The sequence below is a fragment of the Pleurodeles waltl genome, chromosome 8 (assembly GCF_031143425.1).
Source record: "Pleurodeles waltl isolate 20211129_DDA chromosome 8, aPleWal1.hap1.20221129, whole genome shotgun sequence".
Classification (NCBI taxonomy): Eukaryota; Metazoa; Chordata; class Amphibia; order Caudata; family Salamandridae; genus Pleurodeles; species Pleurodeles waltl.
In genome coordinates, this window is record NC_090447.1 from 529,572,433 (window position 1) to 529,596,681 (window position 24,249).

The window sequence follows — 24,249 nt, forward strand, 5'->3', positions numbered from 1 at the left end:
GTAAATGGATCCACCAAGTCTAAAATCCTATCCTGGCAATTGGGCCAAGCCCTGTCGTCCCCTTTCTTTGGATCTTTCCCAAATGTGCTGAAAAATATCAACATGTTTGAATCAATTACCCGAGTCACTGTAATGTTATTGGGGAGGTGAGGGCAGGGGCATTCAGATTTTAACATATTCCTAGAGGATTAAACCAGCACGGCGAAGATAAAAAGAAACATATTCAGCCTTGTGCTCAGAAGGGTATGACCCTGTGAAATTGGGATGGTGAATTAGGGAGTAGTTCAAACATGGGTTCCCCAAGATGGTCCACTAATTCATTAAACACAGAGTGAGCATCAACACCATAGTTAAGAGAATTGTTTTGCCTTTTTCTCCGGAGGCCCATAATTAAAAGGATCTAAAGATCCATCAACATTTTGTGTGTCACTCAAGACCTCATCATTATCAGTGTCTTGTAAATGGGTAACCTGAAGACGAGAGGAAGAAAGCCTTGAAAAAGAAACCTCTCTGCTGGGAGGACCAGTTTTAAACAAGATTTCTTTGATATACCCACTAGGGGTAACTGCACCTTTCTTATCTTTTTTTGAGGGAACTTCTGGAGGGGAAAAGAGCTTTTTTTAAATAGATGCCTCTACATTTTTTGACACATCTAGCATAGACACAGAAACTTCTGCTGCACAGAATCCTTGATGAAATATTTTAAATCATCTTTAAATGCCTGAGTTTCTTCCTCTTTGGACATTATAAGTATTAAAAAAGTTTAAAACAGGAATTTCCCTAAATTAAAAGGCACACCTTTCAGCCCCCGACCACCCCCTCAGAAACTCAGTTTGAACAAATGTAACAAAATGACTGAAAAAACGAAAGGAAAGTATTAATCTAGCGCAAATGTAACAAAATGACTGAAAAAAATAAAGGAAAGTATTAATCTAGCGCAAATGTAACAAAATGACTGAAAAAAAAAAAAGGAAAGTATTAATCTAGCCAAACCTCAAAGGAGATGGAACCTTTAAGGGGCAGGTCTGAAGGAAAAAGGGGGCTCCTAACTAGGGAGGCGTTATCTATTATCAAACGTTCCTTGCTGAAAGGACTTAGCCTGAAGAAAGCCATGCTATCGCAAGCAAAGCATTAACAAACCCTCACGGGTACATAAAAGCGATTGAGGCGGCAGCACTAAGGGAAACACCCTGACGGGCATGTGAATGAGGCCGAAATGTTCCTAACAGCAAAAACGCTCAAGGCAAAGCGGAGCGCCTTTGAGAGTGTGCACATCTGGGATCAAATCTGACTGAAATAACACGTGAAGAAAACATAGTAAACCAACAACATAGGCACACTTGTACTCTAAATATTTAGGATAAGAAAGGTATAACAACCATGATGCTTATCGTGACTGCAAGCAACAAGAAAAGAGGATATGTTGCTCTCAGTCAAGATAATTATTGTGTTGCTCGACGTCCCATTGGTTATGGTTATTATGACGTCATTGTTGTAGTTTTGTTTTTTCACCAGGTTCCTGGGTAATGAAGCAGTTTCTCTTGCTTGGCTGCTGTTAATGAATAGCAAGAAAAGACAGCATAATATGAACCTCGGGCCTTGTAACAAAGTTCATCCCAGAATGGCTGATCGAACATTTATACAGTTCTGCCTTCTAAATAACATACAAGTCTCCTTCTAGGCACCTGTGCCTAGTCACACCGTCTCATACGAATAACTAAAGCTCTTCTAAATGTGAAATGTACTGCTCAAACTTCCAGTGAAAGTCAACATCTCTTGAATGTCACGCTTGATGTCACCCTTGTCACAGAGGGAGACAAAAGGCTTTTGGACCACAAATGCTAGCCATGTTGTTTATCCTTTCCAAGGCAACAACTCCACCTGAACTACAAATCCAGTTGTTTGTACAATATTAATTATTGCAATGTCAAGGTTGATGTACATATCCAAACCATTGAAATAATATAGAAAAATATTTGGTTCCTGACAATCCAAAACTGCTTTTGGGTTGCTAAATAACAGTATCAGTTATGCAATGTTTCTCTTGTTGAGTGAGCTCCTAATATAATAGGTATAAAGCCAACATATCATAAAATACATATGTAAAATATTTAGCTTTTCACGCATGGGGAAAGAATAGTATATTACATCACCCTTTATAGACTCATGCAAAGATTCACATTCATGGTCCAGTGGTGAGGTATCAACTTGATGTCAGAACAGGTATTCCGAATATAAGTGACAAGGTCACTCCATGTCGTGAGTTTTGACGTTTCAGTTCCTGGTATTTCTAATAACAAACCAGTCAGTAAAATCTGGTACCATAGTCCAGTTGTCACGCTGCAGATAGTTTAAGTAACATTTCAGCTAGGACACCAGTTTGCTACCCTACCTTTTCTGCACAAGAACTCTATTAACAATTAAACTACGAGAAGGTAATTCGGAGGCATACAATACTTCTCCATAAAACAAGGAAGTATTTGAATATTCTGCCCCTGGACCTGAGACAGATTTCTCAATATTATCCCTGTGTATTTTCTTCTAACAATTTTTCCATTCTGCCTCATGTAGATCTTGCGGCTCACCAAGATTCCACTCTGGTCAAACAATCTTCCCACTTCTTCACTGTTCCTCTCTAATGTACATCAGTAATCCATGTGGTTAAGTTGTTGTGGGGTTATGTTTACACAGTACCCAGTTTGAATCTCTTTACCTGTTTCTTTTGATTCTTTTATCAGGGAGACCCTCTGTGGAGTGCTAGAGTCCTTCAAACAAACCCTCCTGCAATAAAGGATGTGCATTTACGGTAAAACTCATTTTGGCATTACAATATGTAAGGTGGCTATTACTCAGGCTCGACCACAGCTTAAAACATGGCTGAAGCCCACAGTGCGGGAGCCGAGCTTTAATCATGAATACAATAATTGTATAAGAAACACTTGATTATATGCAGTATGCGCTGCTATTTTATGTCGGCACATAGTATTTTATTTAGCAGCCAATATACATCCACAAGTTAGGCGTTTGTGTGTGAGTTTTAAGACTGGTAGTCATCAAACACGCAACATGTGTAGCAAACCAAACAGAAAGATATTAGAGGTTGATTGTGCACTTATCTTATGCAAGATAGGTGCATGTGTTATTCATTTGTACTGGTCTGGAAGGGGGTGTAAGTAGATTTCAGCTTCCATTATGCAAATCAGTGAATTTACAAGTTTATATATTTTACGTTTAATATATAATGCTGTATTTGTAAATACATGCTATCAGTCATTTTGTAAGTCTCATTTGCATTTAAAGAATGCATCTGCTTGCGTATTTACATCTGTAAGTGTTTGTGTGAAATTTATTATCATTAAAATAAAACAGTACATTTCAAAGTGTTCACTTGGTTGCCCAAGGGAAAGCTATGAGTTTCAGTGTACCTTACTGCTTGGCCTCTTGCACTACAAAGCGTGATAACAAGTGTTCCCAATATAATGTTTTGAAGAGCAGATAGTTCTTGTTTATTGGGTCAAGAAATCACTTACTGCTGAAAAATTAACCAAGTAGTCATTGGTATAAGTGATTGACTAAAAGTGACTAACCTATTTACTTAGTTCTAGTCTCTGCCTCTTCAATGTGGTGTGGTATAGAATTACTAGAATTGGTCTGCTTACTGGTCTCAATTTGTACTTAAATCTATTGTGCCCTCACCCCTGTTTAGATAAGACTGTTGTCCTTCTCAAGGATTTTATTTGCTACATAGAAAGGATTTAATTTGTCAGCCTCGAAACGCAGGCTGGTTGTTGATATTTTGCTAGTTATGTTAGATATTATACATAACATGCACTTTAGCAATTCTACGCTAAGAACAAGACATTTCCTCATTTCAGTGGGATCTTAAAGTAGATCCTGTTCTTGCACTTGCCACGAGGGAGTCAGGCACTCCTGGTTTTATTTTGTGTGCCAACGAAAGCAATGCTTGACTCAAACAAGAGCCATTTATGTTTAGTTTTGTGTCTCAAAGTGGCTTCTTGTATCTTAAACGACAAATACATTTTCTAAGACTTCTGTTGCAAAACAAAACAGTACATTCCTTAGTAGTTTATTGTACACACTGATGCATAAAGTCAGAGTTCTGTGGATGCTGGGCACCCTAATTCCAGCACTGCCTGAGAAACCAAGACTGCATGTTTGTAGCCTAAGGCAGCTCAGTGCTCTTGAGCCCAGCTGAAGCAAAGGAATTTTGGCCCTAGTCCCATTCTCTGGAGCACCTCCCAGAGATACTCCCAGTTGAGCATGTCAAATGCCTTCTCGATGCCTAACGCGACTAGTGACGCCTCAAGTTCACTCCCAGCCACTGAATGCAGGACATGGGGCAATCTCCATATATTCATCTGCGTCCCTCTACCTGGCATAAAGCTGCATTGATCTTCGTGGAGTAGGTGGGTGATCATACTGCGCAAACAGGTCGCAAGGGCTTTTGCCAATATTTTCGTGCCTACCCCTAACATAGACAGGGGTCTGTAAGAGCTGGGACCCGAATAATACCTATCTGGCTTGAGAAGCATGTCTGGGACTCTAGCATATGGGGCCAGATGTATCAAGATTTCGGTTTGCACATCGCAAATAACGAATTTTAAGAAATCGCTATTTTTGACCTGCAAAATGGGATGTATCAGAATTGCGAGTCGGAAATAGAGATTTCTTAAAATTCGCTAACACAACTTGCGAGGTCCAGATACCAAATCGCAAAATAAATAGCGATTCGGTATCTGAAAATCGCAAATTGCGAAAACGGCAAACCGGAACAGCCTGATGACATCACGACCAGGAAGTGAGTCAGCCCATGCTGTTTCCAGGAGCCACACCCACAGGAGGATGCAGGGAGACACAGCCCAGCACCAGTGAGTCAGCTTAGTGAGTCTGCCAGGATCACACTGCACCATAGCCAATGATGGGAAGGAAAAGGACAAGGGAGACAGAAAGCGCAAGATCAAATTCAGTGAGCAGGAACTGGAGGTGCTCATTGAAGAGGTTGTCAGGAACCATGACAGACTGTTTGGAAAAAGCTCACTACAGGTGCCAGAAAGTGAGAAAAGGAAACTCTGGTTGGCAATCCAGACCAAAATTTGCACAGTTGGTACTGCGCAGCGCTCTGTGGAGGAGATACGCAAGAGATGGTATGACCTGCGTTCCTGTGCCAAAGAAAGGGTAGCCAGCAGGCCACAGGAGGCAAGGAGCACCAGAGGAGGACCACCCACTCACCCACCATCTACACCACTGGAGGACATGGTGGAATCCATACTGCTCCCTGAAGCTGTCAGTGGGGTCACTGACATTGACACCTCAGGTACACCCAGCACCAGCAAAGGTAAGGACAGTAATGATGTGTATCCCCATATGTGCATGTACAAATGCCCCTTAGAAAATAGCTGTCAAGTGCAATGCAATGTGATAAGTAGTCCAAGCCACATCTTACATACAACACCAATGCCTTATGGGAGTGGTAGTCCACAACCCTAGCCTGCAAATAACACATAGATTGCAAGTAAGTGTACAGCCACACAGAGGAATAACACACACAACTCACAGTGATACGATGTAAGTGTACATATATTAAAATTGTGCAATTTTTTTTGGTACATCCATAAATAACATGCTGCACATTGTCGTTGCAGATGTCTCCGGCTCTGCCGCAGCAGAATGTGCATATGTGGGGGATGTTGAAACACAGCCACAGTCCGACTCAAACATCAGTGCGTCACTGAGTATTGCACCAACTAGGCGCAGGGCAAGGGTGTTACCTCTCCCAGAGTTGAACATAGACGCAGACGAAATGCCGGATGAAGTCCACACACCACCCCCAGAAGCTACCTCCACAGGAAGACAGCAATCCCTGCCCCAGCATCAGTCAACTCCCCTCAGGAGGTGTTACGAAGCAGGCAGATAGTGCACAAATGAAGGAGAGGGCCAATCAATATTCGGCGGCCTTGAAGCGTCCATGCTGAAAGAACACATGAGATTAATGCACAGGCAGTTGGTGTCAATTGATCATAACATGTGTGCAGTGCACAGGCAGTTGGAGTCTCATAATGACAATATGGAAGTACTGCACAAGCAGTTGGAGTCTCTGCATGAGGGCCATCAAAAAGCTGCAGAAAACTCTAGGGAGTTGACAAACGCAATTAAGGAACTCTGCACTGAGATGAAGCATGAGCGTGTCAACCATCGGCATCACCAATTCATGGGAATGTTCAATGGGTTCTGCAGATTCGGCAATCGGCTCGCGAGTTCAACTGCCTTGATATCACGGCGTGCTGTGGCCGCACAGGTGGAGACGGCACATTGCAGTCGGGATGTTGCACAGGCATTGGTGCAAATAACAAACGTTCTGGACGCAATGCAGACAGCACGCAGTGCTACAACCAGCGAACTGGGTGTTGGGGATAGTGAGGAGTCCTCTAGCCACAGCAGTCTAACAGTCCCTGTGATGGATCCTAGGTGTCGCAGTGCCAGACACAGTACTGCCTTTGACCCCGCTACAGGAGGTGCCAGCGAGGGCACTGCGCACTCAAGTGGAATGCGTGGACGTAAGAAGTGACATTGAGGGCTACAGGGGACTACCTTCACATGTAGCAATACAGTTATACTACGATGTTAATAGTGTGACACCGTTAATCGATCATGTCTGCCTATAGTGCATAGCTATGTCCTATTGACACATATGTTACCTGAGGTCAAGGTAATAAAGATGCTGACTACCGGAATACATATTGTTGAGGTTGTGTTTTCATTACTTACTTCAGAAATGGTTGCGCGTGATGTCAGCACGCCTCTGCCTGCCCTCTGCTGCACTGGTCCTGTCTGCTGGGTGAGGGGGGTATGAGATCATCGTCCTTATCTGAGACTGGCTCTGTTAATTCCACTGGAATGCCCCTTGTGGTTGCTATATTGTGCAAAATCGCACTTGTGGCCACTATTTTACATGTTGTCTCTGGGCTGTACTGTAGTGCGCCTCCACTTTTGTGAATACACCTGAAGCGGCTCTTCAGCAGCCCGAAAGTGCGCTCCACCACATTGCGGGTTGGTTGCCCTGTGTGCTGATTTGAACCTCCGCTCTGCTAGTGTTGTAGGGTTCAGGTAGAGCGTCATCATAAATGTGCGCACTGCGTAGGCACTGTCTCCTAGAAGGAACAGAGATTAAAATGAGTACTTGTGCCATCTGACGCCACACTGACATCAATGCAGCATTGTAAAGTGGCAATTTACCTAATAGATAGCCTTCACCAAATTCCCCAGCTAGCAGTCTTGTGTGAATACCGCTGTGGCAGAATATGTCCGAATCATGTGTGCTCCCTGGGTGCCTGGGGTATTGATGTAGGAGCCATTGCATATCACCTGTATGTTCATTGAATGTTGGTTTTTACAGTTGTGGTACACATACTCTGTGGCCGATGGTGGACCGATTGCAGCATGTGTCCCACCTATGGCGCCTAGGACATGTGGGAACTGTGCTATCTGGTAGAATGTGATTTTTAGTGTGCTGTAATTCCTGTGGGGTGTGGGGGAATCTGATGTACTGGTGTATTCAGCTAAGCATGGCATTGAGAAATGCGATGAAAAATCTAGAAAGGGCACTCTGTGATACCCCTCCAGCTGCTGCTATGACCGCTTGATAGCTCCTTGAGGCTAGTAGTTGCAGGGAGCATAATACCTGCACTTGGGTGGGTATGCTATTGGTCCTGCGTGTTGTGCGCTGCAGCATAGGTTGTAGCTCAGCTATCAGGTCACAAGTATCATGGCCGAGCTCAACCTGTACTTCTCACAAATCTCCTCCTCAGTCTGGTCAAAAAGGGTTATGCGCACCCTACAATGCGCTCCTGTCTCCTCCTCCCTCTCCTCAAACCTGCCAAGATTCTCATTCTCCTCGCCATCACGTAGAGTGCAACCATTGTGGAAAACAGGCTGAGTCATTCTGGGCCTCTTTTTAAGGTTTGCACCTGGTTACCACCTGGTTTCAATTTGTGGTAAATTGCATGTGCAAAACGCCATTCTGCGAATATTCGCAATTTGCGATTTTTTGATGCATAGCATTGCGACGTGGTTTTGCATGTCGCAATCTGCGTTTCGCAAATAGCGACATGATTTACAGAATCTCTATTTGCGAGTCACAATTTGCAATGTGCAAATAGCGATTTGGTATTACATGTCGCTATTTGCGGAACGCAGATTGCGACACGCAAAACCACGTCGCATTTGCTAAAAATCTAAATTTTTGCAAATCCTTATTTTCACGCTGCAAATACCTTTTGATACATCGCAAAAGGTATTTTTGCATTCGCAAACGGCCGATTTATGCGATTCGCACTGTTTGCGAATGCAAAAACGCTTGATACATCTGGTCCATATTGCGGTAGCATCCTTGACTATGTGCCTCCTGGAGCGTTTCCAACAGGTGGAGAATGCAGCTCCTCTACTTTAATCTCCTTCTTTAGTTGCTCTGGTTGCCCTGGCGTGGGGCGAGGGATCGGCAATCCAAGAACCTGCAGCTGCAGCCCTGCATTCAGCCCTCCCTTCCCCACATACAGTTGCAAGGTGATCTAGAAGGAAGGAAATAACAGTAACCTGCGTGTTAGCATTGGAACCATCGGGATATTTCAACAATAGGATCACTGGGGGAGGTATGAGGGGGAGTCCCTCTTTTGGCATCCAAGCCAGTAAGCGTCTCTATTTATTGCCCTCCCTATGCAGTAGTTGCCAATAATCACGGCACATCAGCCGGTCCACTCTGTCCCAGTTCTCTCCTACCGTCCTATGGACATTTAGTAGTGCCTCATGCCCCTCCCCCAAGGACAGGGACGATCCTCTGGAGGGCCCCCAGTCTCCTCCTCGAGCAGCTGCGTCTCTAGGTGATGTTTGGTACCATTAATACACACAAGTAATGGTGCATGGTCAGAGACGAATCTACCTAGGATGTGAACATCCTCTATTTCAGCAGTAAGGGCCAAAGACACCCAGATTCTGTCAAGGCAGCTATACGTGGCATGAGTGGGTGTGTATGTAATGTGTATTCCTTGGTCTCTGGGTGGGCTGCACACCAAATACCCTAGAATTTCCATCACACCTGTTATCAGCTTCGCCACAATGTTTGGTTTCATACCTTGTCGTGGGGGGGGGGGGCGGGTGCAGGGATGCCAATCCCATTCACCATATTTAAAGCTTTGTACAGATCTAGTTATTCTGGACTCGTGATATCATTGACCAAGTCCTCTACGTTGAAACGTGCTTGTTTGGGGTTACATTTTTTGCTGAAGTGGAGAATGCAAAAGGACTCGGGGACAAAGAAATCTGGACATTCCCAGAAGAGAAGTAGTTGAACTACACATCCCCCCTTTGTATGCGGGTGGGAAAGATGGATTGAAGATGTTGAAGCTGCTGCAAAGCAATTCCAGAAAGTAGTTTGTAAATGGACACTTTGCTGTATACCTGAACTGTAAAAGCAGGGAGTCTTTGTGCACTTTGAATCACTGGGGCAGTATCCAAAAATTAATTTCCAAATGTTTGGGGTCTTTTGAAGAACTTATTAAAAGTTGGGACATAGAAATCTTCAACTTAGACAAGCTTCCCCTAATACATAAACCACCTCCTGCTACTTCTTAACCTTTTGTCCGGCTTAGACCTGTTGACTGAGATATTTAAGGCTACTTTGGGAATGCAGACTAGGGGTATTTGTCCTTGTGGAGCTTTGCCTTGCCGAATATTTCTTACTCCCTGAAATTTTCAAAGTTCAGAGGTTGAACCCTCTAGCAAGATAAGCAACAAAGTCTTGCCTTACCACATGCCATTGCAAGCAAAGGAGTGATTAGGTTAGTGTTCCACATATTTTCACTGGGTGGCGCACCAATGTGGAATCATCTGTACTCCATCATGGGTTGACCTGGCAGATCAACCCACCCATAACACCCTTCACCTGTGTCCTGCAACTTGTAGACTACAATTGAATATTTTACAATAAGACCTAATCTCTGCCTCAGTTTTATAAAATTTTAATGTGGCATTCTACACATTACACTTTTTTGGCTTTATTAGTTTGGAAATTTCAAGTCATTATTTTTAGCCTGCAATGTTGTTTTTGGTGGTGTTGTCCCTGTACCACATGCTTCCTTCTCTGAGGAGAACCTTGCTGGTTGTGCTAAGCTACTAACAGCGAGCAGGGTATTCCCCGAGAACCAGTTTATCTAATAGTTGTATTGTTTTGACTTTGGGGGAGTACAGTCACAGCTCATATCATGAATGCAGCTTCACTCACCATAATATGTGGCAGGGACATAATGACAAGAGACTAAAACAGCAAAATTGACTATTGACAAATAATATTGGCAAATTGAGGGCAAAGTTGGAGGCAGTCAGCAAAGAGGAAAAATTACACAGATTTTTATGAAGGATGCAATTAGGTGTGAAGGATCACATAAGGAAAAGGCCCTCTGCAGAGAATCAGGTGGAGGAACTTGAGTAAGTTCAAGGAGAGGAAGGCTGAAGTAGGGATGAGAAATCATTGAGAAGGGAAGGTAAGAAGTGGAAGATTTTCAGTTTCAAGTTTAGGTTGTTCATTAACTGCCTTGTGATTAGTTCAAAAGATTAGAACAGAGGTGCTGAAACCTAAACAGGGAGGTTTGAGATGTAAGAAATTAGATTATTTGGGGATGGGGGACTACATATCTCAAAGAATAATATCAACCCTTGTCCGGTGGCTCCTCTAGGTCACTAAGTAAATCTGGGCTCAGCCCCCTGGAATCTCTGGCACAGAGCAGACAGGCTTAACTTAGGGCAAAGTGTAAAATATTTATGCAGCACCAAAACAGCAATAAGATCTAAATGCAAAACAATAAAAATGCCAATCCAAAGTAGAAAATAGAGTACAATTTAACAAACAAAATTGACGCCAAGTGACAAAAAAACAGAAAGGGAAACCAAAGATATGATTTTTTAAGTTTTAGGTTGAAATAGCATCAAAAAGCATAACGTGCCAATGATAGTCACATAGTCAGTGGTTGTGGTAAGCAATTTGTTTTTTTTCTTCTTCACCATAGCCGCTTCGTCCCTGCGGCCCTGCCCCCCTCCCTCCTCGTATTCCTCCTATTCCTCGAGCTCTTGCTCCTCCACTGGCCCGCCCCCCCGCCCTGCCATTGGTCTGCCGCCACCCTCCTCCCAGCTGACACACCCTCCCTCCACCCCTCTTATGCTGGCCGCAGCGCAGGCGCGCCAAAGGTAAGCCCGTCTGCGCCCGTCCGCACCAAGACCGCGCCTAGCGCCAGACCCCCTGGCCAACACGCTCCCTGCACTACCTCACAACATTACACCGCTGATGAACTCCACACCCTAAACCCAGGTCGTTCCTCCACCTACTGCCAGGTCACACCAACGCACACCAGAGGACCCTTTTCTTACAGTGCCTGCAACTTCACCTGCAAGCCAAACCCCGAACACCACACCAAAACAGACTACCACCTAAAATGCATCCTGCTGAACACCCGCTCCGTCCACAAACACGCAATTGAACTATGGGACCTACTAACCAATCACTCGCCGGACATCGCATTCCTCACCGAAACATGGATGAACCCTGCCTCGGAACCTGACATAGCAATAGCCATACCGGATAACTACAAAATCACCAGAAGAGACTGCAACAACAAACCAGGAGGAGGAATCGCCACAGTCCATAAAAACACCATAAGTGTCTCCACCAACTCCGACGACATAAAGTCCACCGAGCACCTCCACTTCACAATCTACGTAAACGCCAACAACACAGGAACACTGGTCTACAGACCCCCCGGCCCGAGACCACAGTTCTGTGACGATATCACTGACACCATCAGCTCCCAAGCCCTCACCTCAACTGACTACGGGGGTGATTCTAACTTCGGCGGGCGGCGGAGGCCGCCCGCTGAAGTTCCCCCACCAAAATACCGCTCCGCGGTCGAAAGACCGCTGAGGGTATTTTGGGATTTGCCCTGGGCTGGCGGGCGGCCGCCAAAAGGCCGCCCGCCAGCCCAGGGCAAATCAACCTTCCTACTAAGATGCCGGCTCAGAATTGAGCCGGCGGAGTGGGAAGGTGCGACGGGTGCAGTTGCACCCGTCGCGCATTTCAGTGTCTGCTAGGCAGACACTGAAATACTTTGTGGGGCCCTCTTACGGGGGCCCCTGCCGTGCCCATGCCATTGGCATGGGCACGGCAGGGGCCCCCAGGGGCCCCGCGGCACCCCCTACCGCCATCCTGTTCCTGGCGGGCGAACCGCCAGGAACAGGATGGCGGTAGGGGGTGTCAGAATCCCCCATGGCGGCGCAGCAAGCTGCGCCGCCATGGGGGATTCTAAGGGCAGCGGTAAACCGGCGGGAGACCGCCGGTTTACCCTTTCTGACCGCGGCCAAACCGCCGCAGTCAGAATGCCCTGCGGGGCACCGCCGGTCTGTCGGCGGTGCTCCCGCAGACCCTGGCCCCGGCGGTCTGAGACCGCCGGGGTTAGAATGAGGGCCTACATCCTCCTAGGCGACCTGAACTTCCACCTGGAAAATAACAATGATACTAACACCACCAACCTAATCGACAGCCTCGCCACCTTGGCCTCAAGCAACTTGTCACCTCACCGACCCACTCCGCAGGCCACACTCTCGATCCCATCTTCACAACAAGCAAACATGTGGCCTTCAGCCACACCACCGAACTTTACTGGACAGACCACTGATGCATCCACTTTTCCTACCAAAAACCAATCACTCACCACCACCGCACACAGCCGCCCAGACGCAACTGGAGCAGAATATCCTCTGACCAACTGATCTCCACCCTCGTCCAGAACCCACCCCAGGACCTCCGACCCCAACACAGTCGCCACCAACCTGCACCACTGGTTAGAAGACTGCGCCAACACCCTCGCACTGCCCAAAAAACACCCTAACCCCGCACAGAATCCAGGCCAGCTGGTTCACCCCAGATTTACAGGAATCCAAACGACGTTGCAGCAGAACGGAAAAAAAATGGCGCTGTGACCCCACCGCCTCCAATCGCTGCACCTTCAAGGAGGCCCTTCGCAGACATCACCAATTGATAAGCACCGCCAAAAGGACCCACTTCAAAAACCGCATCGACACCAACGCTCACAACACCAAAGAACTCTTCAGCATCATCCAAGATCTAACCACCAACGAACCCCCGCCATCACAGGAGCTCTGCAACTCACTCGCATCCCACTTCCGTCGAAAGATAGAAGAAATCCACAACAGCTTCAACTCCAAATCCTACCAGCTAAATACGAACTCCCTCGAACCCCACGCTCCAAGAAACACCCACCTCCTCCACACCTGGACCCCGGTCAACTCAGAAGACACCGCAAACACCATGGCCACCATCCACTCTGGATCTCAAACGGGCCCCTGTCCACACCACATACTCAACAAAGCCAACACCATCATCGCCCCCCATCTCTGCCACACCATCAACAGCTCCTTCGAATCAGCCACCTTCCCAGAGAGATGGAAGCACGCAGAAATCAACGCCCTGCTAAAGAAACCTAAGGCAGACCCTCACGACCCCAAGAACTACCGACCGATCTCCCTCCTCCCCTACCCAGCCAAGGTCATTGAAAAAATCATAAATAATCAACTATCCTGGTTCCTAGAAGACAACAAGGCACTTGACACCTCCCAATCCGGATTCCGCAAAAACCATAGCACCGAGACCGCACTCATTGCTGCAACAGACGACATCAGGACCATGCTAGACAAAGGAGAAACAGCAGCACTCATTCTCCTGGACCTCTCTGCAGCTTTCGACACGGTATGCCATCACACTCTCCGCACACGCCTCCACAACGCTGGAATCCGCGACAAAGCCCTGGACTGGATCTCGTCATTTCTCAAGGACAGGACCCAAAGAGTTTGCCTCCCGCCGTTCCTATCAGAAGCCTCCAATATCACTGGTGGTGTCCCTCAAGGGTCTTCACTCAGCCCCACACTTTTCAACGTATACATGGCCCCCCTCGGTAACATCGCACAAACACACCACATCAACAAAGTCTCCTACGCCGACGACACTCAGCTCATCATCTCCTTCACGAAAGATCCCACCACCGCAAAGGACAACCTCCACAACGGACTCCACGTCATAGCCAGCTGGATGGAAGCTAGCCACCTAAGGCTAAATACAGACCAGACAGAATTACTCATCTTCGCCACCAACCCCTCAGCCTGGAACGACTCCTGGTGGCCCACCTCCCTAGGATCTGCACCCTCACCCACCACCCACGCTCGCAACCTGGGCGTCATCTTGGATTCCACACTCAGCATGACACAGCAGGCCAATGCCATCTCCTCTTCCTGTTACTACACCCTCCGCTTGCTCCGCAGAATCTTCAAGTGGATTCCCATCGAAACCAGGAAGACTGTCACCCATGCCTTGGTCAGTAGCCGATTGTATTACGGAAACGCCCTATATGCAGGAATAACAAACAAACTTCAGACAAAACTGCAAAGAATCCAGAACGCATCCGCAAGCCTCATTCTGGACATTCCACGCTGCGACCACATCTCACCCCATCTCAGAGACCTACATTGGCTACCAGTATCGAAGAGGATCACTTTCAAAATCCTCATCCATGCACACAAGGCCCTTCACAACACGGGTCCGACCTACCTCAACGACAGACTCACCTTTCACACCCCGACCTGCAACCTTCGCTCCGCCAACCATGCCCTCGCCTATGTTCCTCGCATCTGCCGCACGACCACCGGAGGAAGATCATTCTCCTACCTTGCCGCAAAGACCTGGAACTCCCTACCACTCCACCTCCGCCTGACCGACGACCTTCTGTCTTTCAGGAAACACCTTAAGACCTGGCTTTTCGACCAGTAGCTCCCCCCCCCCCCCAAGCGCCTTGAGACCTTCCGGGTGAGTAGTGCGCTTTACAAATCCCTGATTGATTGATGTAACACTGACCACAAAGGAGTGCAAGTCAGATACACCAACCAGGTTCATCCTGGTTAAAGAATTTCACTTTTGAATTTAGTCCTTTAAGTCCCAGTCTATCACAGGGGTTCACTTCTAAAGCCCCAGAGGAACTGAAGAGAGGCACTAAAGACCCACTGAGTGTCAGACAAAGGTCAACCTGCAGGGTCCAGTCCAGTTGCCACCTGCCTTCTACATTTAACAGGAGCTCAAACGTATGACCCTTAGAGTCCACTTCTTTGCCCTGGGTACAATAGGGAGGGCAGTTCCAGTGTTCTATGTTCTTCTAAGGTCTCGGACAGCAGGGTCAGCCCTCCTCTGATCTCCCACAGGTCCAGAAGTGTTTGACGTGGGTGATTGATGGTGCCACATGTATGTCTGTCACAAGCTTATGGGTAGGAATTACTCCTGGACACACGCTTTAATTGCTAATTACTGGCTTGTAGAAGTAGTTAAATACATTTAGGCTCCAGGAACATCAGATCGGACAAAGGTAACTTTCACTAAGTTGTTTTGTGTCAGTTAAGTTACTATTGTGTCAGTGTATATCATTGGTGATTGACATTTCATTATGTTGACCAGGGTGCTTGTGTATCCTAGGAGGGATAGGGTAGGATGATTTCAGGCCAATTCAAGGAAGAAAGAGGAATGGGATTGGATTCTTATTCCATAAGAACTTCCAAGAGACATTCACAATATTACAGCAGACAGCTGAGGAAGATGGGTACCACTGAAGGCACAGTACATTCTGGGCATGCAACAAATGACGACAGGGCACACTTTTGCTCAGATGTAAGATACTAGACAGAGACACAGGAGAGCTGATTCTGGTGAACATTTGAAAATGAACAGCAGCCCTCTACTGATGAAGAAAAGCCATGAACAAGGAAAAGGACACATTTTCAAAGTTGCCTTTTTTTTTAGATTTCTGAAGAGCGGTGCAGACGTCATAACAACAGCCACTTACCAGGCAAGCGTGGTCGGCTTTCAGAAATATCTAGGATTGTGTGTGGAAGATGCAACTGAACTTCTGCGCTCAGGTGTAAAAATTGCGAAAGAAGCTGCAGACGAATTTTCATCTAAGACATCTGGTAAGACGTGCATAGATATTAGTTAACTTAATAGATATTTGGAAGTATTCATAATTCCCTAAAATGATCAGCACCCTCTCGTGAAGATCTATGCTTGACTGCAACAAGTTGTTCAGTCATTTGGAATTTCCGATTTCCAACATTAAGGTGCCCTGCTTCTCAAGCTTCCAACCCTCTACTGTCATATTTCCAATTTTAAAGCATTAATAGCTTTCATTGCTAAAACAGATGTACAGTTGCAGTTTCCACATTCCCTAGCTTCTTGGACGTTTTGTGCCAGATTACATGACTGAAACATTATATGCATAACTTAAGAAATAAACCTTTGCTGCAGTGACAGGAAAGACATGATTGATTGACCTTTTGGCATTATTATTTTCTCTCTGACTGTATATCCTGTTTATATTTTTGCCTTGATTCCTTTTTCTAGCTAACCGTGAGGCTTAAAGCCTGCAGAGACTGTACTCACTGCATTCCTCAGGTCATTAGGAGCCTTATACTGTGCAGATCCTGAGCTCCCTTAATTAGGCAGAGAGTAATATGTATGTATTATAGCAGCCGAACCACCCTAAAAGAAACAATATTTTGCCATCACAATATCATTTAACTGTAATATTAGTCCGATTCTGATCATTTCCCCGAACTAGAAGTACTGTCTAGGTTTCTGTAAGACTTTTAGCTGTAGTTAGAGTCCAGTTTATGAAATAAAACCTGGCCCTTTGAGCCTCATATCGTGAGTTTCCTTCTTGTGCGCATTCCTATACTGACCTTTCCTCTAGTACACTTGAGTGAATGGCAGTTGTTTTAGACTGTGCTCTTGTTAATAGTAGGTACTGGCACTACCAGGAATATGAGTGTAAATGTTATCAAACTCATTGCATATGTATCTCTGTAAGTGTATGAATGAGTAAATATGTCTTTGTTCAGGTAGTGTGTGAGAGCAAGAGTGACTGGCTGCTTTATGTGGTGAATTTAGAAGGTTGTCTGGAAAGGGTGAATACCATCTATCTGTTTAAAGTGTTGAAGGCAATAATTTATCTAATAGAGATTTCTAGCTGCATATTCTTCAACAAAGAATACCCCGCAGGTATCAGACTGGATCTGAAATTTTTTGGTGAGGAATACCTCTGTGTGCCCATAGGTGGCGCCGTCTGACTCCATGTGGCGTCTTCAGTGTCATCTGTGTCAGAAGTGCCATGCGCAGTGCCTGTATAAGTGCCACCTCAGTGCGCTGACATCAGTTCTTTTCATTCTGCACCAGGCAGCACAAATCCGGAGAAGAGTTAACCACAGTCATTTTTTGGCTGACTTTTTTCCACCTTTTGTAAAAAAAAAAAATTGAGATTTTGGCTCCTGGTGTGAAGGATGTCCATCAGAAAAGCAGATTTTAAGCTATGCGACGCCTGTCATCAACAGGTATCCGTGACAGACCCATGTTTGGTTTGTCTCTGGTGTCTTGAGCATTACCATGACGCCAAGACATGCAAGGACTGCAGTGCTATGCATCCTACGGCACTGAAGAAGCCCTCCCTCAAGCTCCTCGCCACCCCACGTTGATTATCTCTACAGCACTGCAGGTCTCAGTCACAGGAAAAATCCTGAAGTTGTTCACAGAGTCGTATCAGGCCATCATCGTCCCAATCCAAATCGTCAGGTAAATTCCACAAAAAGAGATAGAAGTCAAAGAGGTCTTCAACTTCACTGCGCTAGTCTACAGATGAGTCGTCGAACTGACGGCACTCGAGGCTTAGCTCTGGTGGAGCCTGCACCTGGGCCATCTTCGCACCTCTGTGTATTTCCAGGAGCCAGAGCGACCCCTGCCCAACTTAAGGAGTTTTACGGCTATGCACCTCATTTTTGGGTGGCTGACCTCTCTGTTCTGCATATGGTGTTGTTTGGGGCTTATCCTCCTGAGCAGTGAGTCTAGGATATTCAGGCTATGATGCCAGTGTTTCAGCCTGTATCCTGGATATGGGTCTCATAGCCTTCTGCTAGTAGCACATGTCCACTGGTGTATGAGGGCTGTGCAGTACCTGAAGTTCCAGTGGACACAACATCAAGGAAGTCTCTACTACATGGTCCAGATCTCAGAGGGAACTGCAAAAGTCCTGCAGTAGTGGCTAACGTACCACAGTTTGATCAGTGGTATACTTCTCTCCCTTCCCCAGCCAGAGCTGACTGTAGTGACAGATGCATCCTCCTGAGGTGGGACAGCCATATGTGAGAGGTGGAGATCACAGGTCTCTGCTCTCTGGCCGAACCCAGACTCCACATCAATCTACTAGAAATTCAGGCGACCCAATTGCTATTGCAAGCCTTTCTTCCTTCAGACAGGGGAAATGAGGTACAGGTGTTCATAGACAACACCACCGCCATGTGGTAATGCAACATACAGGGTGGTGTAGGTCATGGGCCCTTTGTCAAGAGGCCTTGCGCCTCTGGACTTGGCTGGAACACCAGAGCATATCCCTTAGTGGTTCAGCACCTGGCGGGCTCTATGAACGCAAGAGCAGACAAACTCAGCTTGGTAGAGTCTCTACCAGATAAGGCTTTACCAAAGGTAACTAACTTGTTCCACAAGTTCACTGAACACATCTGTCAGGGGTATCCTTGGGTCTGCTTAATAAAAATATATGTCTTTAGAGAAACTTGGCAATTGGTCTTGGTGTTGGTTGCTTGTGACACCTTCAAAGCACTGATTCTGCTGAATGGCAGTCATAGGGCTTTTGTTGCTAGGGTGAGGAATACCTTATGCGACCAAGGCCTCTAAAATCCTCTAACATCTTCTTCATTTAATACAGCTTTTTCTGAAGTGACATTAGCAACCCTCTCAGCCACACAATGAAATTGTAACCAATCAAAAAATCTCTTAAAATGTACCATATAAATTGCAACTCCCAAGTTTCAAAAGCCTTTTTTGCGATCAAGAAAGATCAGGATGGAGCCCATCCTACCCCTCTGCTCAGAAGGTGAAATCTACTGTTTCATTATATTGTCTGCACTTTGCAATACCAGGATAAAACTCATCTGGTGCCTGAGAATTAGGCAAGGGGGTAGTTTTGTTTGTAATCACTTAGGCTTTGGCCAACACAATGACATCTACAGTGAGTAACAGTTACCTTCATGATGGGAAATGCAAAATCGACCTGGGAGCAGTTTCTCAGTTTTAGTCGCCAAATCTTTGGCACCTTGGGCTCAATGAGCAAAATACATTAGCCTGTACAATGAACCAGGCACTGGGTCCTTCACATCCTTTGGAATTAATGAGTTCACTCATTTCCCCAAAGCAATCTAGCCCTCTGTGTCCTTTAAAAACCTTCACCTGCTCAAGCAGCACGTCTCAAAACACTTTAAACTTAAATATTTGCACATCTTCAGCAGGATAACTTCACTGGGATATTTGTTCATCTGCCTCACATTGATTATCTTCTTAATTTTCTTTGCAATAGTTTCTCTATCCACTGCACCTGATCATCTGAGAATCCCAATAGTAAACGGTTCCACAATAACCACTCACATCATCAGATCAGCTTTCAATTTGTAAAAACTCTCCGACTCCTCCCATCTGCTTTATGACGTTTGAGTATTGAGCCATCTTTCAAAACAACCTTGTTCACCATCCTTTCTTGTTTCTGCCTAAACAGCTTGATTAGGTGTTCCTTTGCATTTATTTTTTTTGTACAACTTTTTTGGATTTGTATCTTCCTCCTGTAGCGTCCTTAACTCTGCCCTACAATCCCTAAGGAAACCCTCTTGAATCAGCTATTGAAATCCTTCAACTCACTCAGTGTCTCCTCTAAACACCATAGCTTACCTCGTACATTTTTCAGTGCTGTTAGCCCAATAGCTAGATGTGACTGTAGTGAATATTTCCAGAGGGCAAAAAGTGCACCCAGATTAGCTTACTTAGTATAAGGCTGAAGTCTTTGTGAATTGTGCAGAAGTGCTAGTTAGTGAGGGGTAATGCATCCTTGTGAATATGACTTGGTTGCCCTAGTATCATTGTGGTTGGTGCACTCATTGGGCTTGCTAAGAAACTCCCAGCAAAAAACAGACAAAAAACCTCTACTCATGCAAAAATAAGTTCCCCACCTAAGTCTAAATTGGGAAGTTTTAGGGTACCAAGGGCAGTTCTCCACGTGTGTTGGTCCCAGTTAACTCTACTACTGGAGTTTGGTAATCAGGGTTTAAAGGCTTAATTTTTAAATAAATAAATAATTACTAATTCCCCATTTTTTTTAGTAGAGTAGGCTGAATGAGGAAGTGTTAACCAGTCTTTACTTCCTCACCCTAGCTGCAACTCCACCTCCGATCATATCTGAGATGTCCCACCAACTTAATAATCAGTCTGACCATGGCGAAGCATGCTCAAAGTCTGGGAGTGTGAGCATGAATCTTTCTTTCATTTCTAGTGTGGCTTGTGGGAAAAGGAGGAGGACTGCCAGTAAGTATACTGATTGGTTAAGAATCACTATATTGGTTGTCCTGTTTCTGCTTCTATAACTTTAGTGGACATTAAAGAGAGGGACCGATCTGCTGTCTTATGCTGCTGTCAGTTTAGACAGCTGCAGACTTGGGGCTGGGACGATGAGGGAAATGGCAGAGTGGTAATCACTAGCAACCACCTGCACAAATGTAGTACTAATATTCTAAAAGGCACAGTTCTGGGGTCGGACCATTTGAGGGCCCACCTAATCCCTGCCAGAGTGATAAGCTCCTGGAATGGTGGTAGCACTTACAAAAGGCAATCCCCCATGCATACCAAGCCTCTGACCCATATGTCACAGCGATAGTCGAAGTCAAGATTTTCATCTGGCATGGGAAATTCACTTGACCAGGTATATTTACTGATATCATTAGTTCCACCAGTTTAACGTCTGAACCGGAATATAGGATCAGAAGTAAACTTCAGCTTAATACTGAAATATCTGTGGAAGAGTAAGAATTAAAGTCTTAATTCAAGTAGTTCCAGACTCAGAGTAGATCATCATAGTCAATGGGATGCATCCTAAGACCTGGCCTGAAGATGTAAGACTCCTCTCACTTTCTGGGCTTGAACAAGGCAGATCCAGGCCCCCTATAGCTACCAGTAATGTGAACCTGTAATGTTTCATCAGCTTTTCCGTCCTAGAAAGCAACAGTATAACTCCTCATTCTCTGGATACTCAGGTTGATCCTCTGAACTTTACAGCCAACTGAGCAGTCAGGTTTTGTGGCTTTTGAACTCACTCTGCGAGAACCTCCATTTAGGCTTTCAGTCACTCTTCTGGGTCTTGCTTTTTATCACTTTATCTTGTTGCTCAGGAGCCTGCTTTTTCATCTGTGAGCAGGTCACTCTCCCCCTTCTGTTCTGTTCCAGCAAAGTCTCCCCTTGGCCAAGATGAACACCAATTCACTTCACACATGCAAGTATCTATCCACCTTTCAGATCACACATGGGATGCTTCTTTCACAAGGACTGGCATCTCAGCTCTTTGACGAATTTTCTTTTGTTTTTCTAGACAGATGGGTAGTGGTTAAACTGTGAATGTGAAATTGCATTCAACAAAGTTTCCCTAGTTGCCAGCCTAAACATAAACAAGCATTTGCAATGGGTGTAGCATTTGCTCAAATTAGAGTTATTAGCATTGTAAACTCCTAATCGGACTTTTCTTGCCACATAAATTGAAAATGAAAAATAAAACAGTTTAACACAAGCCAGCAGATTCTCAGTGCCACGGCCGCCATGAGCATCAGCGTGAAGAGACACACAAAAGGAAAAAGAAGTTGGCTCACAGTCAAACTTATCGGCAAAAGTGCAATTCGCCATGTAACAGGGGCGATGGCCAAGGGGGTAGCAATACCTCCCCAAGGAGGGACAAATGTAAACCATTTACCAATGTCATCAAAGGATTTTTCAGGGGCAAGCCCATGAACGAGTGGTAGTGATGGGCGTGGGGTGGGTATTGTTAAAAGCACAGATACAAAGCAACGTTTGCGCGCTGCAATGCTTGACCTAAAAATGGAGAATTTCATTATAGTGGAAAAAAAACTTGCTGACCAATGATAGTTTGTCTATTCTCCGTAGCGCACCAGACAACCAATTTCAGGTAAGTTTGACCTAGAAACAAAGGATGTGGAGGTTGTCAAACACACAGAGGATGAAGATAACTTTCAAGCAAAAGCCATCTTGTGTAGATATGCAGATCCACCTACAGTCATCTTTCATGCAGCCCCTTAATTGCTTTGATGGTAAATTCATGTGTAAAATCTTGCTCTCTCTTTCTCTTTTTGTTTTCATCTTCCCCAGCTGACAGATATGGGACATTGGCACACTGGTGAAGAAAAAGGGTTCTAACCCTGCTCTGACTACCAGCCACCATCAGCAACTGGTCACTCAATAACCTTCAGGAGAGGTTTGTGACCAACCTCAACTGTATGTGAGGGTACATTTTTGATGGATCCCTTAACCTACAGAGCCCAAGCACTGCCAGTGCAGGTTTCCAATTGCACTTTGGGGAAAAGATAAGTCAGACCAGAAAAAAATAATCTTGTGCCTTATCAGCCAGAGAAATGAGTTCCAGGAGGGTTGTGGATACCTGAGATCTACCCGGTATCCCCTCCTCTATATTATGGATGATCCTAAACAATCTGTCATAAAACAAACATTTCTCTTGATTCCCTCCAAACTGTGTACTCACAGACGTGCGTATCGTCTCCTTCATAGATGGCGTTTATCTTCACATATCCCTTATCTATTGAATTATCTGCTATATCTTCTGAGTTTAGCTTGAAGAACTCTTTTTAAGATCCATAAATAAGCCTGATTTGCATTTTTGTTTTTTAAATTGATATTGTCAGTTTTTTTTATTGGTTTTACCATGTAGGCAACCAAGGCACCAAGAAGCAAAGCTGTTATGTAGATGGGCACCAATTACGCCCAGCACAGGAGAACCACATCACACAGATATCATAAAACAGTTACACAAAATTATGAAATGTTGTAAGAAAAACAAGTAAGGAACAGAAGGGGGGCAATACAGCAATTGATAAAGGCCACTCGAGCTTACACCTCTTATCACACCCACACCTGCACCTCAGAATATAAAGGAATACTGAGAAGAAAAGTATTTGCTCTGTTTAATTAAGTGTGTGGTCATCTGTTTGCGGTGTGCAACAGTCTGCTATAAATAGAAAATGAAAAGCAATCTCCATGTTTGCTTTGCCATCAACCTATGGGGCATCCCATCTGATCTAGGGGCAAGTGTTGGCATGATTGTGTTGCTCTACTGGAATCTAAACATTCGTTTGATTAAATCATCTTCTGCCTGGGCCAATTTTCTAAGTCTTATTTTCCCCGTCTGGTCTGTATGAATGGAAGTGAAGCAATTGTGTGCTTTGCCAGTATAAGTGCCGGTGGCTGAATATATATATATATATATATATATATATATATATATATATATATATATACACAAAGGTTACAGGGATGTTACAGTTAGGTTGATGTTTTAATTCAGCAGTTATAGTTATGCTTATAGTAAATACTTATGTTAAGAAACTATAACTCATTGCCCAAAGTTACTTTCCGGCATGTGTTATAGTTTATTCAGGTAAGTATAACTATAAGTATAAGAACTGCTGAATTTCTATGGTTTTGTATGGGTAAAATCTCAACCTAGCTATAACGTCCCTGTAACTGTTGTTTTTTTCAGTGAATTTCTATGGTTTTTATAACACACACAATTAGGGCATTGCTTTTCCTTTGGATTCAAAGAGGGTCTAAAGGGGATTCAAGAATCCATGGATAGGCACCCCCGCCAAAAAAAGGGCAATTTTCTGCCCTTGAGGGGTTCCCCCCCCCATGTGTCCAATGGGCATCAGTATACCTATATCCTTACTCCTTATATGTTTTACACTGTTTTTCCCCATCACCCCCCCAGGTACTCCGAGAAACAAAATGGCAGCCACAATTTCTTTGTCAGGTTACGGCCAGCCAATCAGGGCCTTGCTTTTCCTCCGAATCCAAGGAGGATCCGCGTCTCTATATAAACAAATTTGGTTTCCATTTAAAAACTTGAAAACTAATGAACAGATTTCATCCACTTCACAAAAAGGGTGCATTCTGAGCCAAGAGGCAGCTTTCTGCCAAATTTGGTGTAAATCCGTCCAGCAGTTCGGGCTGTA

The 24,249-nt window shown here is 45.0% G+C and overlaps 1 protein-coding gene across 2 annotated transcripts in view; it reads left to right on the forward strand.

The window, feature by feature from the left end:
• Positions 1 to 24,249, forward strand: part of LOC138250115 (uncharacterized) — a 276,374-nt gene that overhangs the window by 53,517 nt on the left and 198,608 nt on the right. For both annotated transcript variants that reach the window (XM_069204562.1, XM_069204563.1), the window contains exons 2-3: positions 2,739 to 2,806; positions 15,917 to 16,083. In XM_069204562.1, the coding sequence (XP_069060663.1) occupies positions 2,739 to 2,806; positions 15,917 to 16,083 (235 nt within the window). The remainder of the gene's footprint in view (positions 1 to 2,738; positions 2,807 to 15,916; positions 16,084 to 24,249) is intronic.